Source organism: Rosa rugosa, chromosome 5 (assembly GCF_958449725.1).
Source record: "Rosa rugosa chromosome 5, drRosRugo1.1, whole genome shotgun sequence".
Lineage (NCBI taxonomy): Eukaryota > Viridiplantae > Streptophyta > Magnoliopsida > Rosales > Rosaceae > Rosa > Rosa rugosa.
In genome coordinates this window covers 45,045,711-45,065,995 of record NC_084824.1, presented here as the reverse complement: position 1 = coordinate 45,065,995, position 20,285 = coordinate 45,045,711, and the positions used below count along the sequence as shown (strand labels likewise).

The following is a 20,285-nucleotide window of genomic DNA, read 5'->3' as shown; positions in this document are numbered from 1 at the left end:
AAACCAAAAAGAAGAGTGCTGTGAATTGAACCAGATTAAAGCAGCAGCAGCAGCAAAGGCCTGTAAACATTCGGGAGAGGTCCAACAAGAACCACACTGGTTTTTTCTTAAGCAGAAAGTAAATACTACATACAAATCAGTCCACACAAGCTTAAGAATTGAAATGCAGTAAAATGTTCATACAACCATCTTCACAAACACTTGGTGTGCACAACATATTAAGCTGAGAGAAAAACCAAAAAGAAGCTGCAGAGCTGTCGATTGAAACTAGAACAAAGCCCCACCAGTACCAAAGGTCGCAGAACAACCAATTTCACGAACACTTGGTGTGCACACTTCGGTGCACAACATATTAAGCTACAGAGCTCTCGATTGGAACCAGCAGGACCAAATGTTACACACCAATGACAAGAGCTCCAATAAGGATCACTCTGTTTTTTTTGGTGCGGTTTTTTTTTTTCCTCCTTTATTGCTACGGAGAAAGAAAGCAACACTTGCACACATAAATCAATAAAAGCATAAGAATTGAAATGCAACAAAATCACCACACAAATAATCATACAAGCATTTTCGCAAACACTTGGTGCGCATAGCACACGCCATAAGTTTATAACACCACGAATGCACAATCTGGTGAACAATCTTCCACTTGTGTCAGAGCAGAAAAGAGGAGCAATTGCGGCGAGCAGGAGAATCTGGAAGGTGGAGTAAGGAATTTGTCAGAACAAGTAATAACAAATTTAAAGGTAGAAGCAAGCAGGAAATTGTAATGTGTATATAGATGATAACACAAAGAAAGAAGGTTTATTTATTGTTAAGGCACTCCCGCATAGACTACTTACAGTGAAATGTAACATATCAATCAGTACTTGCCGAGCTCATTTCATCGTCAATAGGCAGCAGCCACTCTGGAGCTCATTTCATATACAAAATTTTCAATGTGAGGGCTCTAATTGTATAGATAGTAAACATAATGTGGAAATTTCAGGATTTTGGGCGCCAGAGAGAATAATATATGTTGGGAAAATACAAAACATTAAACATGAATGGTGAATGAAGACTTACCCCATAAATCAACATCTGTGTCTTCCTCTTCGTTGGTTAGCTCACTTAGCTGTAGCGTTTGGTCATGAGGTGGGAAAATCTTCAATTTGAGGCGGTTGCTCATGCTTGAAGTTTCCAAGGACGGGAATTTAGCAATGCAATTTCCGGAGCAAAAGCCTTGCAGTCTTGGCAGAATAGAAAGTTTCAAATGTTTCAACCGCCTGAATATAATCTCATCACTATTTCCAGAATCGTCTTCTTCGGTGCTTCCCACTATACTAACAAGTCTCCTACAATCCTTAATTTCCAGTTTTGTGAGCTGTACTAAACCTTTGGCGACGGAGTAAGTTAGCAAGTATTTCAATCCCTTGCAAAGACGTACATCCAAAGTTGTCAGATTCTTAAAGGATATTGCGGATGATGTTAGATTCTGTAAGCTGGCACAAGCACTCAGCAGTAGAATTTCGAGATTTGGAAAATTTGGGCGGGGGGCTGATTGTGAGTTATCCTCGCCAAGATGCATCAGGTTGGGCATTAAACGAAGATGCAACTTTTTTAAACGTGGGAGGGTCCCAATCTCAACTGCATCCTCTCTTTGCCTAGTACTAGAGCTTCCTTCATCGAGTAATTTGTCAAGGAAAACAACCGACTTGGACTGTGGACAACAAACCGTAAGAGATTTTAGCTTTCTAAAGAAGTGGACCGGAAGTGGACCATTCCAAATCTCCATGCTGCATAAAGTCAAGTCTTCCAAGTTGGGAAATGAATCCTGAAATTGATGTAAAGTACGAAAATAGAGTCAGAGATATTGTCAATTATATCCCCTCCATAGCTTTGAAAAGTATTTATTAAAGTATCCAACAGACCATCACTGATGAAAAACCTACTCATGCGTCACACATCCGGTTGATTAGTGTTGCACCGAAAGATATGTAAAGAGAATTAGTGTAATAGCATCCGTACCTTCTCAATTGAAAAGAGAGTTTGTTTAATTGGAGTGGACGGGTTTGATTCATATTTCCCTTGAAAGCTTGAAAGTGCCCCAGAGAAGATCTCCAATTTGTGACATCGAACAACCACCAACTTTTGAAGTGCTGGCCAATTAGACGCATGCATGGCAGGATAGAAACTCCTAAGTTGGGACAGTTCTCCAAAACACACAAATGTGACTTTTGAGAAAACAAACTTCGGTGTTGTTTGTGCTTCCCCTTCGTATGCAATGATTTCCTCCACTCCACAGCCCCTCAGTGACAGCCTCTGTAACTGTTGAAGATTTCTAGCAACCGAAGCTGGGAAAATGTTTTTTAGACTCTCACAAGAATTAATTTCTACCGACTTTAGATTTCTACAGTCAAAAGGTTTCGACCGAGTGACTGCTGATGTGTCCTGTTCTTCTATAACATCAATTCCTCCAAGTTCAAATACAACTTGTACCGACTTACACTCTTCTATCAATAAGGTTTCAAGGGCATTCAATCTTCCCACAGTACTGGACACAAAGATATTTATTAGATTTCCACATTCATGTACTTCAAGGTCTTTTAGACTGCTAAAAGAGTTTAGAGAAAGTTGACCGTGCCATATTGTGGTCAACTTTGTTAGATCCTTGAGAAACAAACTCTTCAACCTCGGAAATTCAACCTGTATAAACAATATATATATTACTCATCTTATGGAACTGTTAAATAAAATTTATAAATTTGATATAAATAAATATTAAAGAATGTTAAACAAATGTATAATTATTTTTTTCACCTTATTGTCAAAAAGAAAATGTTGCACTACTTCAGTCTCGTGGTTTTCGCTTGAGTCGGTGTCTTTGATGTCCTTGCCAATTGTATTATTTTTACCCATAGAATCAAAGATGAACGTCTCCAGTTGAGTACAACTCATGGATAATTTTTCCAAGGATGGGAATTTGGCAATGCGAGTCGCAGAGCAAAAGCCTCTCAAACTTGGTAGAGCAGAAAGTTCCAAATGTTTCAACACCCTGAATTCAATCTCATTTTCTGAATCATCATTTTCATTGCTCCCCACTATTTCTATCATTTCCTCACAATCCTGGACTTCCAATTTTGTGAGTTGCATCAAAATTTTGGCCATGGAGAAAGATATCAAGTATTTCAATCCCTTACAACGACTTACTTGCAAAGTTGTTAGATTCTCGAAGGATATTGCGGATGATCTTAAAGTCTTTAAACTGTCACAGTCCTCTAGCTCCAGAATTTCCAGATTTGGAAAATATGGGCATGCTGGTCCGAAGCTATCCTCCCCAAGATTCATCAGCTTCCGCATCCCGTGAAGGTGCAACACCCTTAAATGTGGGAGGGTCCCATCCCCAACTGCATGTATTTCTCCTTTGACTTTTTCAAGACCAAGTAATTTCTCAAGGGAATTCAACGATGAGTCGGTGCGTGCAGAAATACAAAGAAATTCGAGCTTCCTAAACAAGTGGAGTGGCGGACTATCCCAATTCTCCATTACGGCCATGCCTAACATTTCCAAATTGGGGAACGAATCCTGAAATATCAATCACATAACTCCTAGTCAGTTATGATCAATAGATATTTTAAGTAGAGCAACAAAACTCAAATATTGATTTTTGGTCGTAGCTTCTAATGAAGAATTTGATTAAGTGCTTATATATAGATTTTAACACGGGTATGAAGAGAAATTATGTAAAAGTACTGTTACCTTCTCAAGTAAAAACAAAGATTGTTTATTTGGAGTGCACAGATTGTTCAACTCACGCCTGCCCTCCGCAAATATATGCACCTTAATACAATCATACACCTCCAAAGCCACGAGTGACGGCCACTTCGAAGAATGCAATCCTGGATAGAAATTCCTAAGTTGGGGCAAACTTTCAAATCTCACTTGTGTTAGTTTTGAAAAAACAAACATAGGTGTTGTTTGTACACCGTCTTCTTTCGACACGATTTCCTCTACCCCACAATTTTGCACTCTTAGGCTCCTCAACTGTTGAAGACTTCTGGCCATTAAGCCTGGAAAAATACTTTTCAAACTGTCACATGAAACAATTTCTATTGTCTCTAGATTTTTTGAACTCTCTAGGGCAAGTTGATTGTTCCATATTCTTGTCAACTTTGCTAGGCCATGAATGGATAACTTCTTCAAGTTTGTAAACTCGCCCTGCATATACATGATATTTATCTTAATCATGAACCGGTGAAGAAACAATATGTAACTAATTGATCAAGAATATTGGAAATAAAATGTGAAATGAAAATACACCAAGGTATTAACCAAAAAGAAATAGGAAAACAAGGTATGTCACCTTATTGTCAAAAAGAAAGTGTTGTATCACAATGTCAAGGTTTCTAGTTGAGTCTGTCTCTTCAATTTCTTCAAAAGTTGTATTTGTTTTATTACAATCCACTAATTGCAATTTCCCAGAGGATGGATTTGAAAGTTCAGTATAATTTCTTGAGCAGAATTTAGTGAGATTTGGAAGGTCCTTTAGCTCCAGATCTTGTAGCTGGCCAAATAAGTTGTGTACAATTTCCTCATCAGATTCTTGTACTGATACTATCTCTTCCATTGTTTGACATCCTGATACTTGCAGATGTTTGAGTTGTGCAAGGCTTCTAGCCATTGAAGTTGATAACAAGAATCTTAAACCATTGAGTTCATTCACGGCCAACCATGTTAAGTTGGGATACCGAACCTGCACATATTGCATAATTATTTCATGTTTAGGAAATCACAATGCTATTGCTAGAACATTAGGAAAAATGACAAAAGCAATTAAATGCCTAAAACAAAAAAAGTAATTAAATGTCTATGTTAATAATGACTAATCGATATTCTAAAATATTTGTTTTCTGTTTCATAGATTGTGGAGTAGGCATCTTCAAAACAATGTTTTTGTACTGTGTGTATTTAAAGAAGATGTTAAAGACAATGAGTTTTCATTTGGGAGATCATGTGTTTAAGGGGAATTTAAAAAAAAAAGTTAATGTTAAAATGATAATGCACATTGGGAATTCTCTATATCCTAAAACATCTGATTCGTTTCTCATAGGGGAATTTAAAAAAAAAAAGTTAATGTTAAAATGACTAATCGTTATTCTAAAACATCTGATTTGTTTCTCATAGATTGTGGAGTAGGCATCTTTAAAAGAATGTTTTTGGACTGTATCAGGTTATTGTTAAAATGATAATGCACATTGGGAATTCTCTATATCCTAGAACAATGATGAAATTTTGTCCTGAACTACATTTACATAGAGTAGTCTAGAACAATCATGTACTAATTAATAATGTTGAAAGTCCTAGACGTGTGTAAAAATACAAAAGTGGGTGGAGCTATGGACCAGTACAGTAGGTCGATTTGCAAAACTATAATACATGTATGTGATCTAACCAACACTCACCAATTCTATTTATGCTATCATAAGTCCCAAAGTCCTGCCCAAAAAGACTTGTCCTAATCCAATTGGTCCTAAACTCCATCTAGTACTAACTAAACACTCACCAAATTGTATCGGTGCTACCACAGCACCAATTCTAGCTAACCGTTATACCATGGTTTGTGCTTGAAAATAAAAGTGATTGTAAGGTCACAGAATGAAAATCGTATAGCTTCACAAAATAAAAATCGAGTAGCTCTTGCATCTCTCTGTGAATTATTCTCCATGCACAGAAATAATGACTTTAATAAATGCAGGAAGTCTATAACTCAATTATAAAATAAGTACGAAGTAATCATAATATGATGGTAAAATTGAAATAAATGAAGGAGCGCACCTTCCCGTTTATGATAAAGTTGATAAACTCAACATTGTTTTGGACATGGAGATGCTTCAGTTTGTGAAAACCTTCAGCACCTAGTTGATATACAATACTGCGATAAACACCCTCCATTCCCTCCAAGTACAAGTCTTCAGTTCTCTTTAGCAACATTTTGAGACCTTGGTCAAATTGATTGCTGGCAGTGAGCTGGACCTTTAGTGCATTGATGGCTTCATCCACATCATCCCATTTCCACACAGAACCAATACATATTTGGAATCTCTCTAACTTGGAACCAGTGAACAAATCTGGTGGAAGAATGTTAGCATTTGGGATATGTAGTTGTAATTCGGTTAGGTGAGGCAAGTGCTTGAGCTCTTCAAGGTTTGCATTACTTCTTTCTGGAGTCATGACTCCTACAGCCTCCCAACGGTTAAAACTATTTCTCATTCTCAAGTGCTCTAATCTTTTCAAGCTTGATAGAACATTAGGTGAGATCACTTCGAGTTGAGAGCAGTCGGTCAAATCCAACAATCGCAGACGAGTCAATTGCCCTATATCTTTGGGCAACTCTTTGAATTTGGACATTAAAAAACTGAGAATTTCCAAGTTTTGTAGCTGTCCGATCATAGTTACATCTCCCAATGTGCATTGATCCAAACACAACGTCCGAAGACTTTTTAGAAATTGAATAGATGGAGGTAGTGATGGGATACTCAGACCAGTTAAGTCCAACACTCTGAGTTTCTTCATCTCTTCAAAAAAGTTGCATGGGATTGCTCGGGAGGAATCGTCTGTAGTACTGTCTAGATGAAACATTGTAAGTTCTTGGCATTGTAAAACCTCTGGGAGTTTGGGGATTTTGCATTTCTTGAGACAGATAATAGTGCACTTTGAACAGAAATCCTTGTCTGGCCATTCTTTCAACTCACTTCCATGAGATAATGAAAACATGTGTTGATCTCTGCCAGCAGCAATTCGTTTAGCAACATCTTTTACAAGATCATGCATACTGACATGTTGACTATGACCACAGTCAAGCAATAGACAAAAATCTTTGAGTTTTCCAAGCAGTGAACGCAATGCATCTCGTGCTTCATCCATTGCATCCACATTTTTAATGTAACCCAAGCCCATACTATATTTCAACAAATCAAGGAAATCAACAGTGTTACTACTCCCAACTACAGCTGCACAGAGCAAGAATACCAACTTAAGCTCGTCATTATCCAATTTATCGTAACTCCACTGAATAGCAGAGTATGTTTTCTTTGTCAATCCTTGTCCATCCAACCTTTCTAAGCGTCTCAAAGTATCTTTCCACGCATACAATGGACTATCTTTCAGAGCTCTTGCAACAGTGACAATTAAAAGTGGCAAACCTCCACATTTCTCAGCTACTTGTGGTGCTACAATTTCAATATCAGGTTTATTAACGATATCACCGACCATTTGTTGGAATAAACTCCAAGATTCTTCTCTGTCTAAAACCTGGAGATGAAACACTTTTTGTGTACCCATGTTAGAAGATAATACTATTTTACTTCTAGATGTTAAGAGTATCCTAAGAGTTGCCAAGTGAGGAAGACCCACAGTCTCCAAATCAATGTTTTCCCAAACGTCATCTAAAATGACAAGAGTTTTCTTGTCTTTTATTCGATTACATAGATGACGCGCTCTTCCAGCTGGAGTTCCAATTTCATGAAATTTGAGACCTAACTTCTCAGCAATTTCACTTTGAATTCTTTTGATGCTTGGATTATGCTTATTTACATCCAATACCATAACCACATCATCAAATAATGTTTTATCATTTGTGGCTTGCCTGTAAACTTCTTTGACTAGTGTTGTCTTCCCCACACCCCCAATACCATACACCCCAATCATAGCCGTAGAAGAACTTCTTAGCTCATCCATGATCTGCTTAGCAACTGAAGTCCTTGAATCAAAGGCTTGATAATCTTTGGTAGAAAATACACATACATCTTCCGGTGTAACATCGTATGCAATATTGGAAAAGTCCTTTTTCCCATAGAGATAAGAAACATCTTGAACCAGTTTTGTTGATTTCCTGCTTAGATGATGACGAGCCATTAGGTTAGGACAAAATCCATGCATACACTTGATCTTTGCTTGATGTTCATCTTTTAAGAAATCTTTGGCCACTCCAATGATCCTATTCACATCTGTCAACCAATTGGTTACAAAAGTTTCCAGTACTATTCTTCCTGCTCTTTCTTCTTCAACAATCTTGTGCTCCAAACTTTCTCTTGCAGCTTCTAAGTCGGCAACTTGATTCTGTAGTTTACTAAGGTTCCTGTTGTAGTGGAATACATAACCCACCTGGCGTCCAACTGGTGCAACTGTAAACTCAGCAATTTTTCCAATAATTCCGGTACCAATTGCAGTGAGACACTCCATGACTGTGGAAAAGATGTAAAGCAAATTAATCAAATATGAGGCTAAGGAGGACAACAAAACTGAAATGAAAGTCAGCTGATCATGAACAACTAGATCCAACATGTACGACCCAAGTTCACATGCATGGCACTGGTCATGAACTCATGATTTTCGTGTTGACTGAATAGAAAACAGAGGATCTAGATAACATAGAGCGTGTGTGTGTCTACTAGTTGGGATATGATTTCGCCGTTCTCAAGTAAAGTTTGTTATTACAAACATATCTTATTCGTTTTAAAAAAATCTTATTATATCTTTGCTCTTTTAATATATTTGCATATGACAATCAACTTAAAATAAAACAGAATATACCTTTCTTTTCACTCAATTTTTTCACAAATATCATAGAATTTCTTTTTTTTTCAAATGTAAACAGTCTTCTTTTAGACAAAAAAAAAAATGACAGCCTTTATACAAGTTTCACGTAGGTATACAATATATGAATTGTCCAAAAGAAAAAAAAAGGTGTATGTTTTAAATATAGTGTTAACAGTTTGTCTACACTATGTTGCCGATCGGAGATAAATTTTGCAACACTTTGTTTCATCTTGCCACTAAGAGATTGCGCCTATTTGATCATGGCATACAAGACACACTAAGTGCATAAACCATAACAAAGCCCACATTGCCCTACTTTTAGCTAGTAGAGACTTATTTCGGCATAAAGCCACAACCAACTAAAAAAAAAAGAACCATGAAAATTAAAATCAAACAATGAAAAGCCCATTGACATAGCCTAGATCCAATAACCATAAATCCTAGCCACTATTCACCATCTCTAGAAAGGAGATCATGTACTATCCTCAACCAAATCTACCAAGCTTGTATTGTTGTCACAGCGCTGCCTCTAAGACATGTTCATGGGTCTTGATCATGTCTTGGTAGCTACTAATTTGAAGAAACCAAACGAAAATAGAGCCAAGGGCCCCATGAACAAGTAGTGATCTGAACCAGACTTCCATGACTTAAAAAATCAGAGGAGGATGGCACTAACAACTTGTACAGTGCTGCAACAGAAGCTGCCAACAACTAGCCATATGATTGTCCGATGTGGCCAACCTGCTAGCAACCATTTCCCCCAGCTAACAATTTACCGTGTGTCCACCCTTGACCCCAAGTAGCCTAGTCCAGATCTGATCTAGACAAAACGAATTTGTTATGCCTTGTACCTTGATTTACCTGTTTACTAATCATTTGGACCATAAAAGACTAAGGTCTTCATTTTACATGTTCATTTCAAACATTTAGAAGGCTCTAAAGTTGACTTTTTCTTCAGTTCACTTTTTGGAGAAACCTTCCTCACTAAAGTTGTAGAGAACGCTAAACAATGTCCTTAGACACGAAGCAAGCAAAAAATCGAAGTTTGTATGAACAAATTGTAACTTGAAAAGCATAAGTTACTATTCTGAATACCCTAGCTAAATAGTTTCCGAAGGTAAATTTTCCATTTGAAAATCCTAGATGGGGTAAAAATAATTACCGAGGCACACACAAACCCTCGATCCAGATCAACCCTAGAGACCCGAATGTCAACCTGGCCTAACTAGAAATTTATTCGTTGTCCTACCACCCGACGCCGCGCCACTTGTCCCATTTAAACTACCTTCTTCTCCTCTTGAGATCTATGGACGTGGTTTATGCCATCTAGCCTTAAGGAAGGAGAAGATAAGCAAATTTCACTTGCGGTGTTGCACAGAGTGACCCGACCCAATCAAGCCTGGGTCTTGGAACCCTTGCCTCACTGATTACACTGGTACTCACCTTTTGGCTCAACTCGATTGAACATGGAAGAACTGATGGTTTAAAAATATCGGGTGTTTAAATTTTCAAGGCGTTTTCCAACTATTCTAGCCGAACCGAGCTTATTGCAAGTACAAAACTCATTCCTCTTGTCAAGATGAATCCCTTGGTGTATGCAGCAAGCTCTAATTCAGAATTCGGGGTGAAGCCTTATGGAGGCGCATGCCACCTCCTTTGGTCCTCTATTTTAGTTCATTAGAAGAGCTCGATGTTAGGAATCCATATTTATAATTTGTTTAATGAGTGTTGATCGTTTGAACATTTATAAAAAATTACGTAGTTGTGGATTTTCGAGTTTCGAATTGTGACAATTCGACCATCGGATCATCTCTATTTTTCATTCACTTGTTAGAATTATTGAGACGATGAAAACCCTTAAAGTTGAGGTAAATTCCAAGTTTAGGTTTCGAAAATTTGTCACTATTTTTTTTTGAAAGGATTTGATTTAATTAGATATCAAAGCCATGAAAAACAGGCCAGAGTCTAACAGAACTTACATAAGAAAGTCCGGGACAAACCGGATAACCTATCTAAGCCACTCTAAACTCATTAAGATCTAAGGGACGCTCGCTGAACAGCAAGCCTAAACTAAGCAAGAGTAGTCTCGCTCTCTAAGGAAGAAATATTCATCTAGTATAATTTGCCAATCACGCAATTGTGGTACAAATATTAACTAGACACGTCTTAGAAAAGCCTATAGAAATTACCCCTACTGCAAAAGGCTTGAGTCCTAAATGTCTAAAAGCCGAGAGAAACTTAAGATAGCGCTAGTCCCACCCCCTTAGGGTTGGAACTTGCACCATCTTCAGTTTCCTCAGTAGCCAACAACCTCGGAAACAGATTGCTCCTTGGGCTATTCTTGAGGCACTGCAGCTTGTTTCCAAATTTGAGCCCTCCCCAATCAGGCCCAGTAATCACCATGAACGGCCCACTGAAAGCAGCCCCGAACCCAGCAGGCCCAGAAGCTATAACCAGCTTGGTCAAACCAGCGGTCAACCCTAGTTCAAAACTAGGGTTTCCCGCCGATTTTTCCGGAGGCTCTTCTGACCCGCAGGCCGCTGTCGCACTCGTCTCCAGCACCAGACCTGTTCCCGCCATCAGACCCTACCCAGCCACCGGCTGCGGTACAGAAACCAGTCCCAGGCCTCCTGTCGCCGCCATCTGCAAGCCTGCATCACAGCCCGAGTCGCCTTCGTCCAGGCCAGACGCCACCACAGCCAGCGCCTCCCGTCGCTCAGATCTGACCTCGGCCACCCGACGCCTCCACGATGTAGAGGCTGATCGTCTCGAAGACGACAGGCCCCGACACCCATGCCTCTCTGACACAATCCACCACTCCACAACTAACAAAACACCCTTAGTCGAGAGTCGCCTCAACCAGGGCCTGGGAGAACCTTTGTCGAGATCCCAACGCCCCCACCTGAGAAACCATGGACGCTCCCAGCCTACGTCGCTTGAATCTCGCCTCTGCTTGGTCAGGAGAGCACGAGACTCCCCGCCGCCATACTGAAACCTAGGTTTCGTCTTACCGGGTCGCTCCGCAAGTTTCGGAAGCCCTCGCACCATCTCTCTAGTGTTGACTACTGATCAGTATTTCGAAAATTTGTCACTATAGGATTTCATTTCGTGATAAATGGACCGTTAGATCGTCATGGTTTTTCATTAGATTGCTAGAAACATTTACTTTTCCACGAGTATTATTTGATTTCCGACAAAAGCATCGGATTTGATTTATGATTCCCGAGGAATATATCGGATTTGAGCTTGGAGTATGATTTGGGATAAATTCTTTGGATTGATTTTTATTTATGATTTATTAATTTTGCGATTACTGTTGGATTATGAATGTTATAATCATTGGTTGAGTTTATTTGATGAATGTACTTTTAATAAACGCTTTGATCTGACTTCTTATGCTATTTGATGATTTATTGATAGCAGTCCTTCTTAGTTTCTTGGGTCATCTGGCTCTCGTACTAATGGTGGGACTTGGGACGCAGTCTTCTTGACATGCCTTTATCTAAAGAAGGGTCGTCTTCTGGAGAAACAGATCGTTTGTATTCTGATGTTTCTATCATACACAAGTCTCTACTCATTCCATTCTTATGGTGTTACTTGACCTTGAAGGATTGCTATTGAGCTTTGATCTCATTGCGAGATCTTAACCCTAAATAAAGCTAGGAAAGACCTGTGGGAGCAAAAAACAAATCAAAGGAGTCTACTTTCGAGTTACTTTTAGTTAATTAGCAAGTCATCAATTATATAGCATGCATGAAAACACCATAAAGGTGCTGGATTGATTATTGGACTGGATACATGGCATTAAAATGCTTGTACTCCACTCTAAGCATAAAAACGTGGTAGATTTTTTCATGGACAAATCAAATTGACATCCCCAAAACAAAGGAATTCATTACTCGAATTCCTCATTTCAATTTCCTCTAAAATATGTGTCATTTCAAATTCTTTTGCCGTATTCAATTTTTAATTCTTCATTTATTTCCAAAAAAAAAGCTTTTTGACCATTTGAATTTTTTTTTATTTTTTTTAAATTTTCTTAATTTACTACACATTCTAATTCTAAAAAAATACAACCAAACAACAGAAAATGTGGATACCATATGATTCAATTTCTTTATAGCGGCGATTGTTCTCACGCTAATCCTATCGCCGTCTCCTTATGTTGGCGACATGCATTACCTCCAAGTCCAAAAATTTTGGATCCGATCCTCTTTCTCCCATCTAATGTCATTGATTCATCAAGGATTGAACCGTCCTTTTGGACGGTAGCATGTAGTCGTGGTGGCAGGCACGGACCTAGGGGTGTGCTGCAGCACACCTCAAGATTTTGGGGAGAAAAAAATTAATATATGTATACTAAGTCATAGCACCCTTTAAAAAAAAAAAAAAAGTCAACATATATAATTAATGTATGTACCAACTAGCAGACAAGTCTCTCCTTTTCTCCCTTTCTCTATCTTCTCTGTCCTCTCGTCCTCACCTCCTTTTCTCCCTTTCTCTGTTCTGCGTTTCTCAAGCTCAGAGCCTCAGACTCTCACCTCTCTCTACCAAGTCACTCTTATCTCCTCTCCTTAATAATCTGCTCTCATGAGTCTCATCTCTCAACCTTATTCAGGTATTACACTTTAACTTCTCTTCTATAATGAAATTTTTTGACGAAATTAGAATGTAATTTAGGTTAGAATTTAGGTATTTCTAGATTTCTTGATATAAGCAATCAAATCTATTGATTTGTAGAAAAAGATATTGAATTTGTATTATTAATACCCAAATACCCAATTGCTCATGATAGTGGCAAATAGGCAATTTCTTTATTGTGTTGATTGTTTGAGAGTTGAATTTGTATTGACATTGAATATTTAACTTTGAATTGTTTCAATTTTCTATTGTTAGATTTGGGTGACAAAATGCATCTTGTGGATCATATTTTGACAAGTGTTATGCAATTGAGATATTCCATCAAAACAAAGTAAACTCTGTCAAATTTTTTAGAATAATTTTTCTTGCTAGCATAAGGTAAATTTAGCACACCTCAAATTTAATTCCTGGTTCCGTGCCTGCGTGGTGGTGGCTTGATTAGTGGCAGCTCGATTTTCAGATCCCTGCACATAATTTTGAATGCCGATTTCAGCTTATTGCACTATGGTTTACAATGAATAGGCTTGGTGTTCTCAATCAAGGCGGCGGTGGTCTGAACCATGGCGGCGAGGGTTTTGCAGTCAGGCTGAAGGGAACTTCGTCCAGAGGCATAGCTGCACGAAGCCGCACTGTAGAGTTTGTGGACCATCACCACGCTTCGTCAATGCTGGTCTGGTCTTGGCAGAACTGCGAATACTGCCGAAGTTTATGCTGGAGCGTAGTTGGAACAGGGTATCCAAATCAATGCGATAGGTAATGTGGCTAGGCTGATTTTGAGCTTTAATCCGAGCCCAGCTTTCAATGACTTCAATGGAGGAGGCGGCAGTAGGCCAGACCCTCTATGTTCTCCATGACAGCTGTTGCTTGGTTGGTTGCGAGTTTTAGCATGAAAAAGGTGTCGTGGGCTATTGCGGCGGTGGTGTTATAGCCGCTGGTTAACAACTATTGGGTTTAGGCCAAGTATCTATAGGGGCTAGGGCCTACTTGCTGTTGTGGGCTAGAGAATAAACATGAAAGAAGAGATGGGCTTGGGCTCTTCATTAATGAGGCATCCAAGGCAATTCGGGTCGTCAGGAGTTTGGGCAGCTACGGGCTTCTGTTAGGCCAAATCTATCAATGGACAATTGCTTCCTAGTGCTGGGCAAAACCTCCTAGACTAGGTTCGTGTGGTTCTAGGCCATGTACTATATCTTAGTGTCTCCATAGTCATAGGTTTTTTGAATATAATGTATCATAGTAGTGGTTCTCCTACTACAACTTCTTGATCTATCTAGTTAGAAGGCAGCGAAAGGATATGTAATGACCATGTTGGCATGTCTTTAATGAAATCCACATTTTTATCTTAAAAAACAAAAAGAAAAACATTACAAATTGCAACTAATGAAATTTTAATTCATGAAATTGTAGATTTCGTTATCTATAAATTCCTATGGATTTTCTAATTTTCTCAACCAAACACACCGTTAGGGAAAATTTTGAGAACAGTACCTTAAATAGGCCCACTATGAATTTCAATACATGGATTTTCAAAACTATGATATTGGTACTTGACGTTACTATCTTGACCCACTATATGTACCTATCGTCACTAACCCGGTTAACCCTAATGCCATTATTAGCTAAACTGGTCTTTTTGAACACTCAACCAAATCCCACACCAAACTCCTCTCTCATTTCATCTCATAGCCTCTTCTAATCTGCTGCTCTTCCTACATGAAAAATCCACTTTCTTATCCAAATCCCACATCCCAGATGTAAATTCGCTTAACCATTTCACAAGTCCACTAGGGCTTCAACATTTCGATTCCTCAAGCAAGTAGTGGACCAACAATCCCTAAGTTCTTTCTTACCAAACCCAATGGCTCTCTCTCTCTCTCTCTCTCAGAGCAAAGATGCCTTGGTTGCTTTAAAATCCTAGAAACCAAGTTACAAAAAGACATAATCTTTTAGAGAGACGAAGAGAGATCTGTCATGTGTTACTTTCTTCCATGTTTTGGTTCTTCCAAAGATAAGAAACGCCTAAATGAAAATATGCATATATGGAGCGACATTAATGATATGCATATACGCCCTGAGAATATCAACCACGACAGTGGAAGAGGTGGAGGACGCGAAGGACAATTTGAGCACGTGCTCAATCTTGGTTAGGTGGCCGAAGAAGGAGAGAGAGGAGCAGAGGTAGAGTGAGCTGGGCTCGAGTGACTAGGTATAAAAGGCGGTGATGATGCCTGTGGGAATCTTCGACATCATCATTTTGGGTTGGGGCAACGAGATTTCGACGACAAAGAGGGTTGTCATTGTCTTGGGCTCGTAGGTGACGAGGCAGAAAAGGTTGCTTCAGGGAGGGAGGGAGGGAGGACTGGCGTAATTTTATCATTGAACTGAGCTCAAAATTGTAATTTCGCGCTAAAATGGGCTGATTAAGAAATTCATTTTGTTGTTGGAGTGATGGGGAAAGTTGTTCCTATAAATGATTCGTTGAGTCTGTTTGGACCCAAAATGAACATTTTGGCCTGACAAGGCGTGTCTTGGAGAAATTGAGCCAATGTCAGTGGCTCAAGCTATATATTGTCGACAAGCTCGAAATATATATTTAGAGGCTAAATAAAGCCTACTATGGAAGTATGACAAGTCAACTTTAGCATATTTTCCTACTTCGGCTAGGAAAAAACCGAGCTAGACAAGGAATGAGGGGTGACAGACTAACCAAATGAAATCGAAATGTGCTGAAACTTTCCAGATCCATTCTAGACAGCCCAAGGATCATTTCTTATGAAGAGTGCCAGAGATGTTTTTGAGTGGAAGGCCTTCAAACAATCAGTCCAATCTTTTGCAGAAGCAAAATTGGACCTGTAAGAGGTCCAGCAGCGTTTTCGGCCCAACCACTATACCAAAAATTCTAAAATTTTGCCAGGGTGATCTACACTCATAATGGAACATTTTTTATGAAGAGGTCATAGTGAAATTAGGAATGCTTGTTGGAGAAATAATTGAAGGAATAAAGGGGCAGAAACTGACCTAAAACCAGCTCAATATTCACATGTTCATGTTTCCTACCCACATGAAGAAAGCTAGATGCTTTTCTTCTTTTCCTTGGATATATTTTTCAAGACAATCTCTTTAATAGATCATCATCACTTCCATGTTGTTGCACCTTCATGCCTTGCTTTCATTTCATCATTTCTCTATCTTTTCCATATTTTACAAATCACTTTCATATTCCACTTTCATTATTTTTCTTCCACTCATCATTTCACTCTTCTTTTTCTTCCCTATATAAACACCTTCTCTTCTCATTCTAAAGCACACATTCACAACACAACAACAACATCTCTAAGATGATCTAAGTTCTCTCTAGAGCAAACCTCTCTAAGAGCAACTCCTCTCCCTCTCCTTCTTTTTCTCTTAGCGGTGATCTCACTCCTAGTCCTAGTCTTCTCAGAAGCCGACTTTCAGTGCCACCAAACCCTCTGTCAACGTGCTTCGGTCCTAGTCTCCTCGGGAGCCGACGGTAGTGCCGCGACCACAACGGTTACAGAACCAGCCAAGCAAGGGTAACGCCCTAGCAACCCAGCCAAGCTAAAGTCACGCTTTAGCAAGTTCTCCTCACTTCCCGGTGGTTCTCGCTCTGCTCGATCTACAACATCGAGTATCGATTTGGTGATTTTCAAGAAGCTCAGCAAAAGTCCTCACCACGAGGCACAAAGAATCCCACGACGAGGTTGGTGCTCTCCTCGTCTACAATCGCTCGACAGAAGTCAGGTCAAGGGACACCCCCGACGACCGCACCCGAACGGTGCTGGCACGCCCGCGCAGAAAAGAGACTGTTGACCAGCTGCAGCAAAATTGGAGCCAAACAGAGTCAAAGACCCTTGTATTTAGACTTGTACATGAACTAGATTTTGATATGTCCGTGGTTATTGAACGGGTTTGGATTCAAAATTTAATCTGTCAATAGTTCGGATCCGTTAATCCTTTTATTTAACATATCAAACACATATTTATGTTTATCCGATCCGTTAATGATCCGGTCTGTTTTTTTAACAAATAGACATTATTTTTTGTATTAATAAAATATTATTTCCAAAATATCAACTATAAAATATTAAGAATACTTATAACTTTTAAAATATAAGATAATAAATATAAAATACTTTATTAATATTTCATGAAGTATCATCATAGAAATGTAACATTATTATTAAAATTTAAAATTATTCGTTATTATAAACAGATCGGATTAGCGGACCGTATATCCGTTAATCCCGAATATCAATTTAGATTGAGCTATCAACGATCCGCTGGGTTAACAGATCGGGTCGGGTTGAAAATTTTTATTACTAAACGGATTTGGATTTAGGTCGATCCGCTCTAAATCCGGTTTATTTATAGGTCTACTTGTATTTATTTTCTCTCAGAACTTCAGAACATAAAAACTTAAAATACCAAGGGATTAGATCTCAAGAAGCATAAGAGAAACAGAGCAAATCAAATGGAAGAAAATCTTACTGTTTTGTTCATGACATGATAGAGCTAAGATTATTTCAGTTAGAAGAGGGTAGAGTACGATCGAAAGTAAACACAGGTGTAGGTTTAAAGTTTGTTTAATATGAAATAAATAACAGGCATGTTTATATAGTAATTAAATTTCAGAAAATTAAAGATGATCTAATTCCTCAAGGTACAGGATATTTGGAATTTCTTGCTTGGTGATGAAGAATAATAACAGAGTGATTAATATCAAAGAGAAGAAGGAAATGAGAGACATGCCTTAACTCGTTTGGCTACGACTTATGAGTGAAACTAGTTTTTCTTTTGCCTCGAACACGGGATTAAAAATTCAATTTATCTGCAGCTAATCGAGAATTTCAGCTGATGAAATTTAAGAGAACCAACCAGTAGAGATATGAATTAAGGCTACATTTATAGAGTTATATACATCCTTGAAACACAGTTAATACCTGATTTTGCTCTTCCTTTTCTGTTGTGCTTTCTTGCGGCTTTTTCAATTTGAGAAGCAAACAAAGTAAGAAGAATGGAGATGTCAAAACTAAGGAAGTAAGCAAGTAGCAGCCGATATATCAGCACTGGTTTTAGTCAATGGCAAGAAATTAAGAATATTCAATGGAGGATATTTAGTGGATGGAAAGAAAAGAAGCAGGATAATGAGTTAATTCTATCCAATTGCTAGGTTGAGGCAACTTCAAGGTAGAATTGATTAGAATTTCAAAGGTTCCAAATTAACGAATGGTCAAGTTTTTTGTTCTTTGAAAGTTATGTGTTTGTCCCCAACTCCCAACTGATCGAAAAATAATTTGTGAAACTTGTGGTGGTCCTCGATCCCTCTCAGCACCACAAGAACTCTTTTCTCTTTTCTAGAATCAAATTCCAGGCTTCCCAAAATTATAAGATTCCCAATTAAAGATAGCAGAAAATCCCCTATCAAAACATTGAGTTCTATATGTAACAACAAAACATGCAATTAGATCACCAATTTTCTCAAATAAACCTGATACACTAATTCTATTGTCAACACTATCTTCAGCACACTATCGTAATAGCAGGTAATCAGTCTTGGTAACTAACCTGAAAAACTGTCTGAAGCAGCACACCTGATAAGAAAAGGAGAATAGCCTTAAAACTTGTTCCATTTAATTGAATTGTCATAGCTATCAGACACTCCATGCAATACTGACTTAATTCTTTGTAAAATTCAACAATTGCAATTAGAATTTCCTATTCACAATGCAACAAAGCTCAACTTCATAGTAGTGTGTTACGTACAATCCAAAGGAAAACTGTTGACTGGCTCCAGAAGTTCAAATGCATCCTTTCGAATGATGTATTCCTTGCATACCTAAACCTTTGTAGATCTGCAATAGAAAGACTGCATAAGAAAGCTTAAAATTTGTCAACCGGTGTCTGAGATGACATTACAGATTCCAAAAAGAAAAAAAGAATAGTCCACAGAAGCTTAATTCGTAGGAACACTTGATATGTTAAGAAAGTCAACCTGCAGATTAACTAATTGGTTCTATTGTTTTACACCTTTTAGCTTGTTGAAAATCCATTTTGCCTTCCGCTCAACACTACTTGAGAAAGTCCAACAACAAAGAATCTAATCAAGAGTGCACAAATTGATGTTAACAAATTCTACCCTTTTAACATTCCTTCCTGATTACCAAGTAACTTTTGGTTTGAAGTAAATGGATTCCATAGATGGTAATCATATAGAATTGACCAGAGAAAAAGGGAAGTGCAAGATCATGAATCATAATAAACCAAAGCCCTGAAATAAATCACTCAGCTGAAAATTTAGCAATTTCACTAGTAATCGATTTTTCAATCTCATGTTGAAAGAGAAAAGACTGCAACAAAGTAAATTTCCTTGTCTTTGTAACCTCAAGCATTGCTTACACACACAAAAAGATATAAAGACTGACCTCTCCACTGAACTCAACTTGAGGCTCTTCTTTAAGCAGTGCTTCATGTTCCTCATTGGCATCAACAACTAGCGCAGCTAGATGTCTCCTATGGTACTCACGGATCTGCACATGGACTCCTAGTCCTTCTAGTCATATACAAATAAACAGATGCGAAGTGCATGAGTGATGGGTATCTCATGCATCAGAGTTTGAGTTTCGAGAGTAAACTTTACAGAAATGGTTACTAGTTTTCCTGCTTTGCTCAATTTCATCATAAATTTGCCAAACTCAACTCATTATGATTCTACCTGGTATCGAAAATTACACTTCACCGGTTCGACAGCAAAGCGTCGCTGGGATGGGTCGATGACAAGCCCAGCTGGGTCATACACAAGTATAACAATTGGAATGCAGTAAAATGCTCATTCAAGCATTTTCACAAACACTTGGTGTGCATAGCACACACTATAAGTTTATGTATAAAACTAATGCACACTTTGGTGAACAAGAAATGGACAGAATTGGGGCCAGAGCCATCTTATTCGAGCAAGTCTTATTTATAGTCAATAAGTTGGGGCTAATTAAGGAAAATGACAAAATGGGAAAACATAGCAAAGAAATGATCGAAGATTCCAAAATCAG

At 38.4% G+C, this 20,285-nt stretch overlaps 1 protein-coding gene across 8 annotated transcripts; it reads right to left on the bottom strand.

Moving 5' to 3' along the window:
* Window positions 1–10: 10 nt before the first annotated feature.
* Window positions 11–20,221, bottom strand: LOC133712434 (putative disease resistance protein At4g19050). 8 transcript variants are annotated; one of them, XM_062138539.1, is made up of 12 exons: window positions 19,662–20,221; window positions 19,003–19,091; window positions 18,180–18,830; window positions 16,237–17,053; window positions 5,815–8,222; window positions 4,343–4,732; window positions 3,739–4,197; window positions 2,800–3,564; window positions 2,008–2,685; window positions 1,066–1,813; window positions 843–908; window positions 11–695 (listed from the first exon to the last, which is right to left on the bottom strand). In XM_062138539.1, the coding sequence occupies exons 5-11, from the start codon at window positions 8,218–8,220 to the stop codon at window positions 859–861; spliced, it is 5,496 nt and encodes a 1,831-aa protein (XP_061994523.1). In that variant the 5' UTR covers window positions 8,221–8,222; window positions 16,237–17,053; window positions 18,180–18,830; window positions 19,003–19,091; window positions 19,662–20,221; the 3' UTR covers window positions 11–695; window positions 843–858. The 8 variants fall into 8 exon arrangements, with proteins under 8 accessions (XP_061994523.1, XP_061994522.1, XP_061994519.1 ...); XM_062138538.1 differs by lacking the exon at window positions 16,237–17,053 and adding an exon at window positions 17,989–18,073 and having other exon boundaries at window positions 19,662–20,220; XM_062138535.1 differs by lacking the exon at window positions 16,237–17,053 and adding an exon at window positions 17,989–18,067 and having other exon boundaries at window positions 19,662–20,220.
* Window positions 20,222–20,285: the final 64 nt, after the last annotated feature.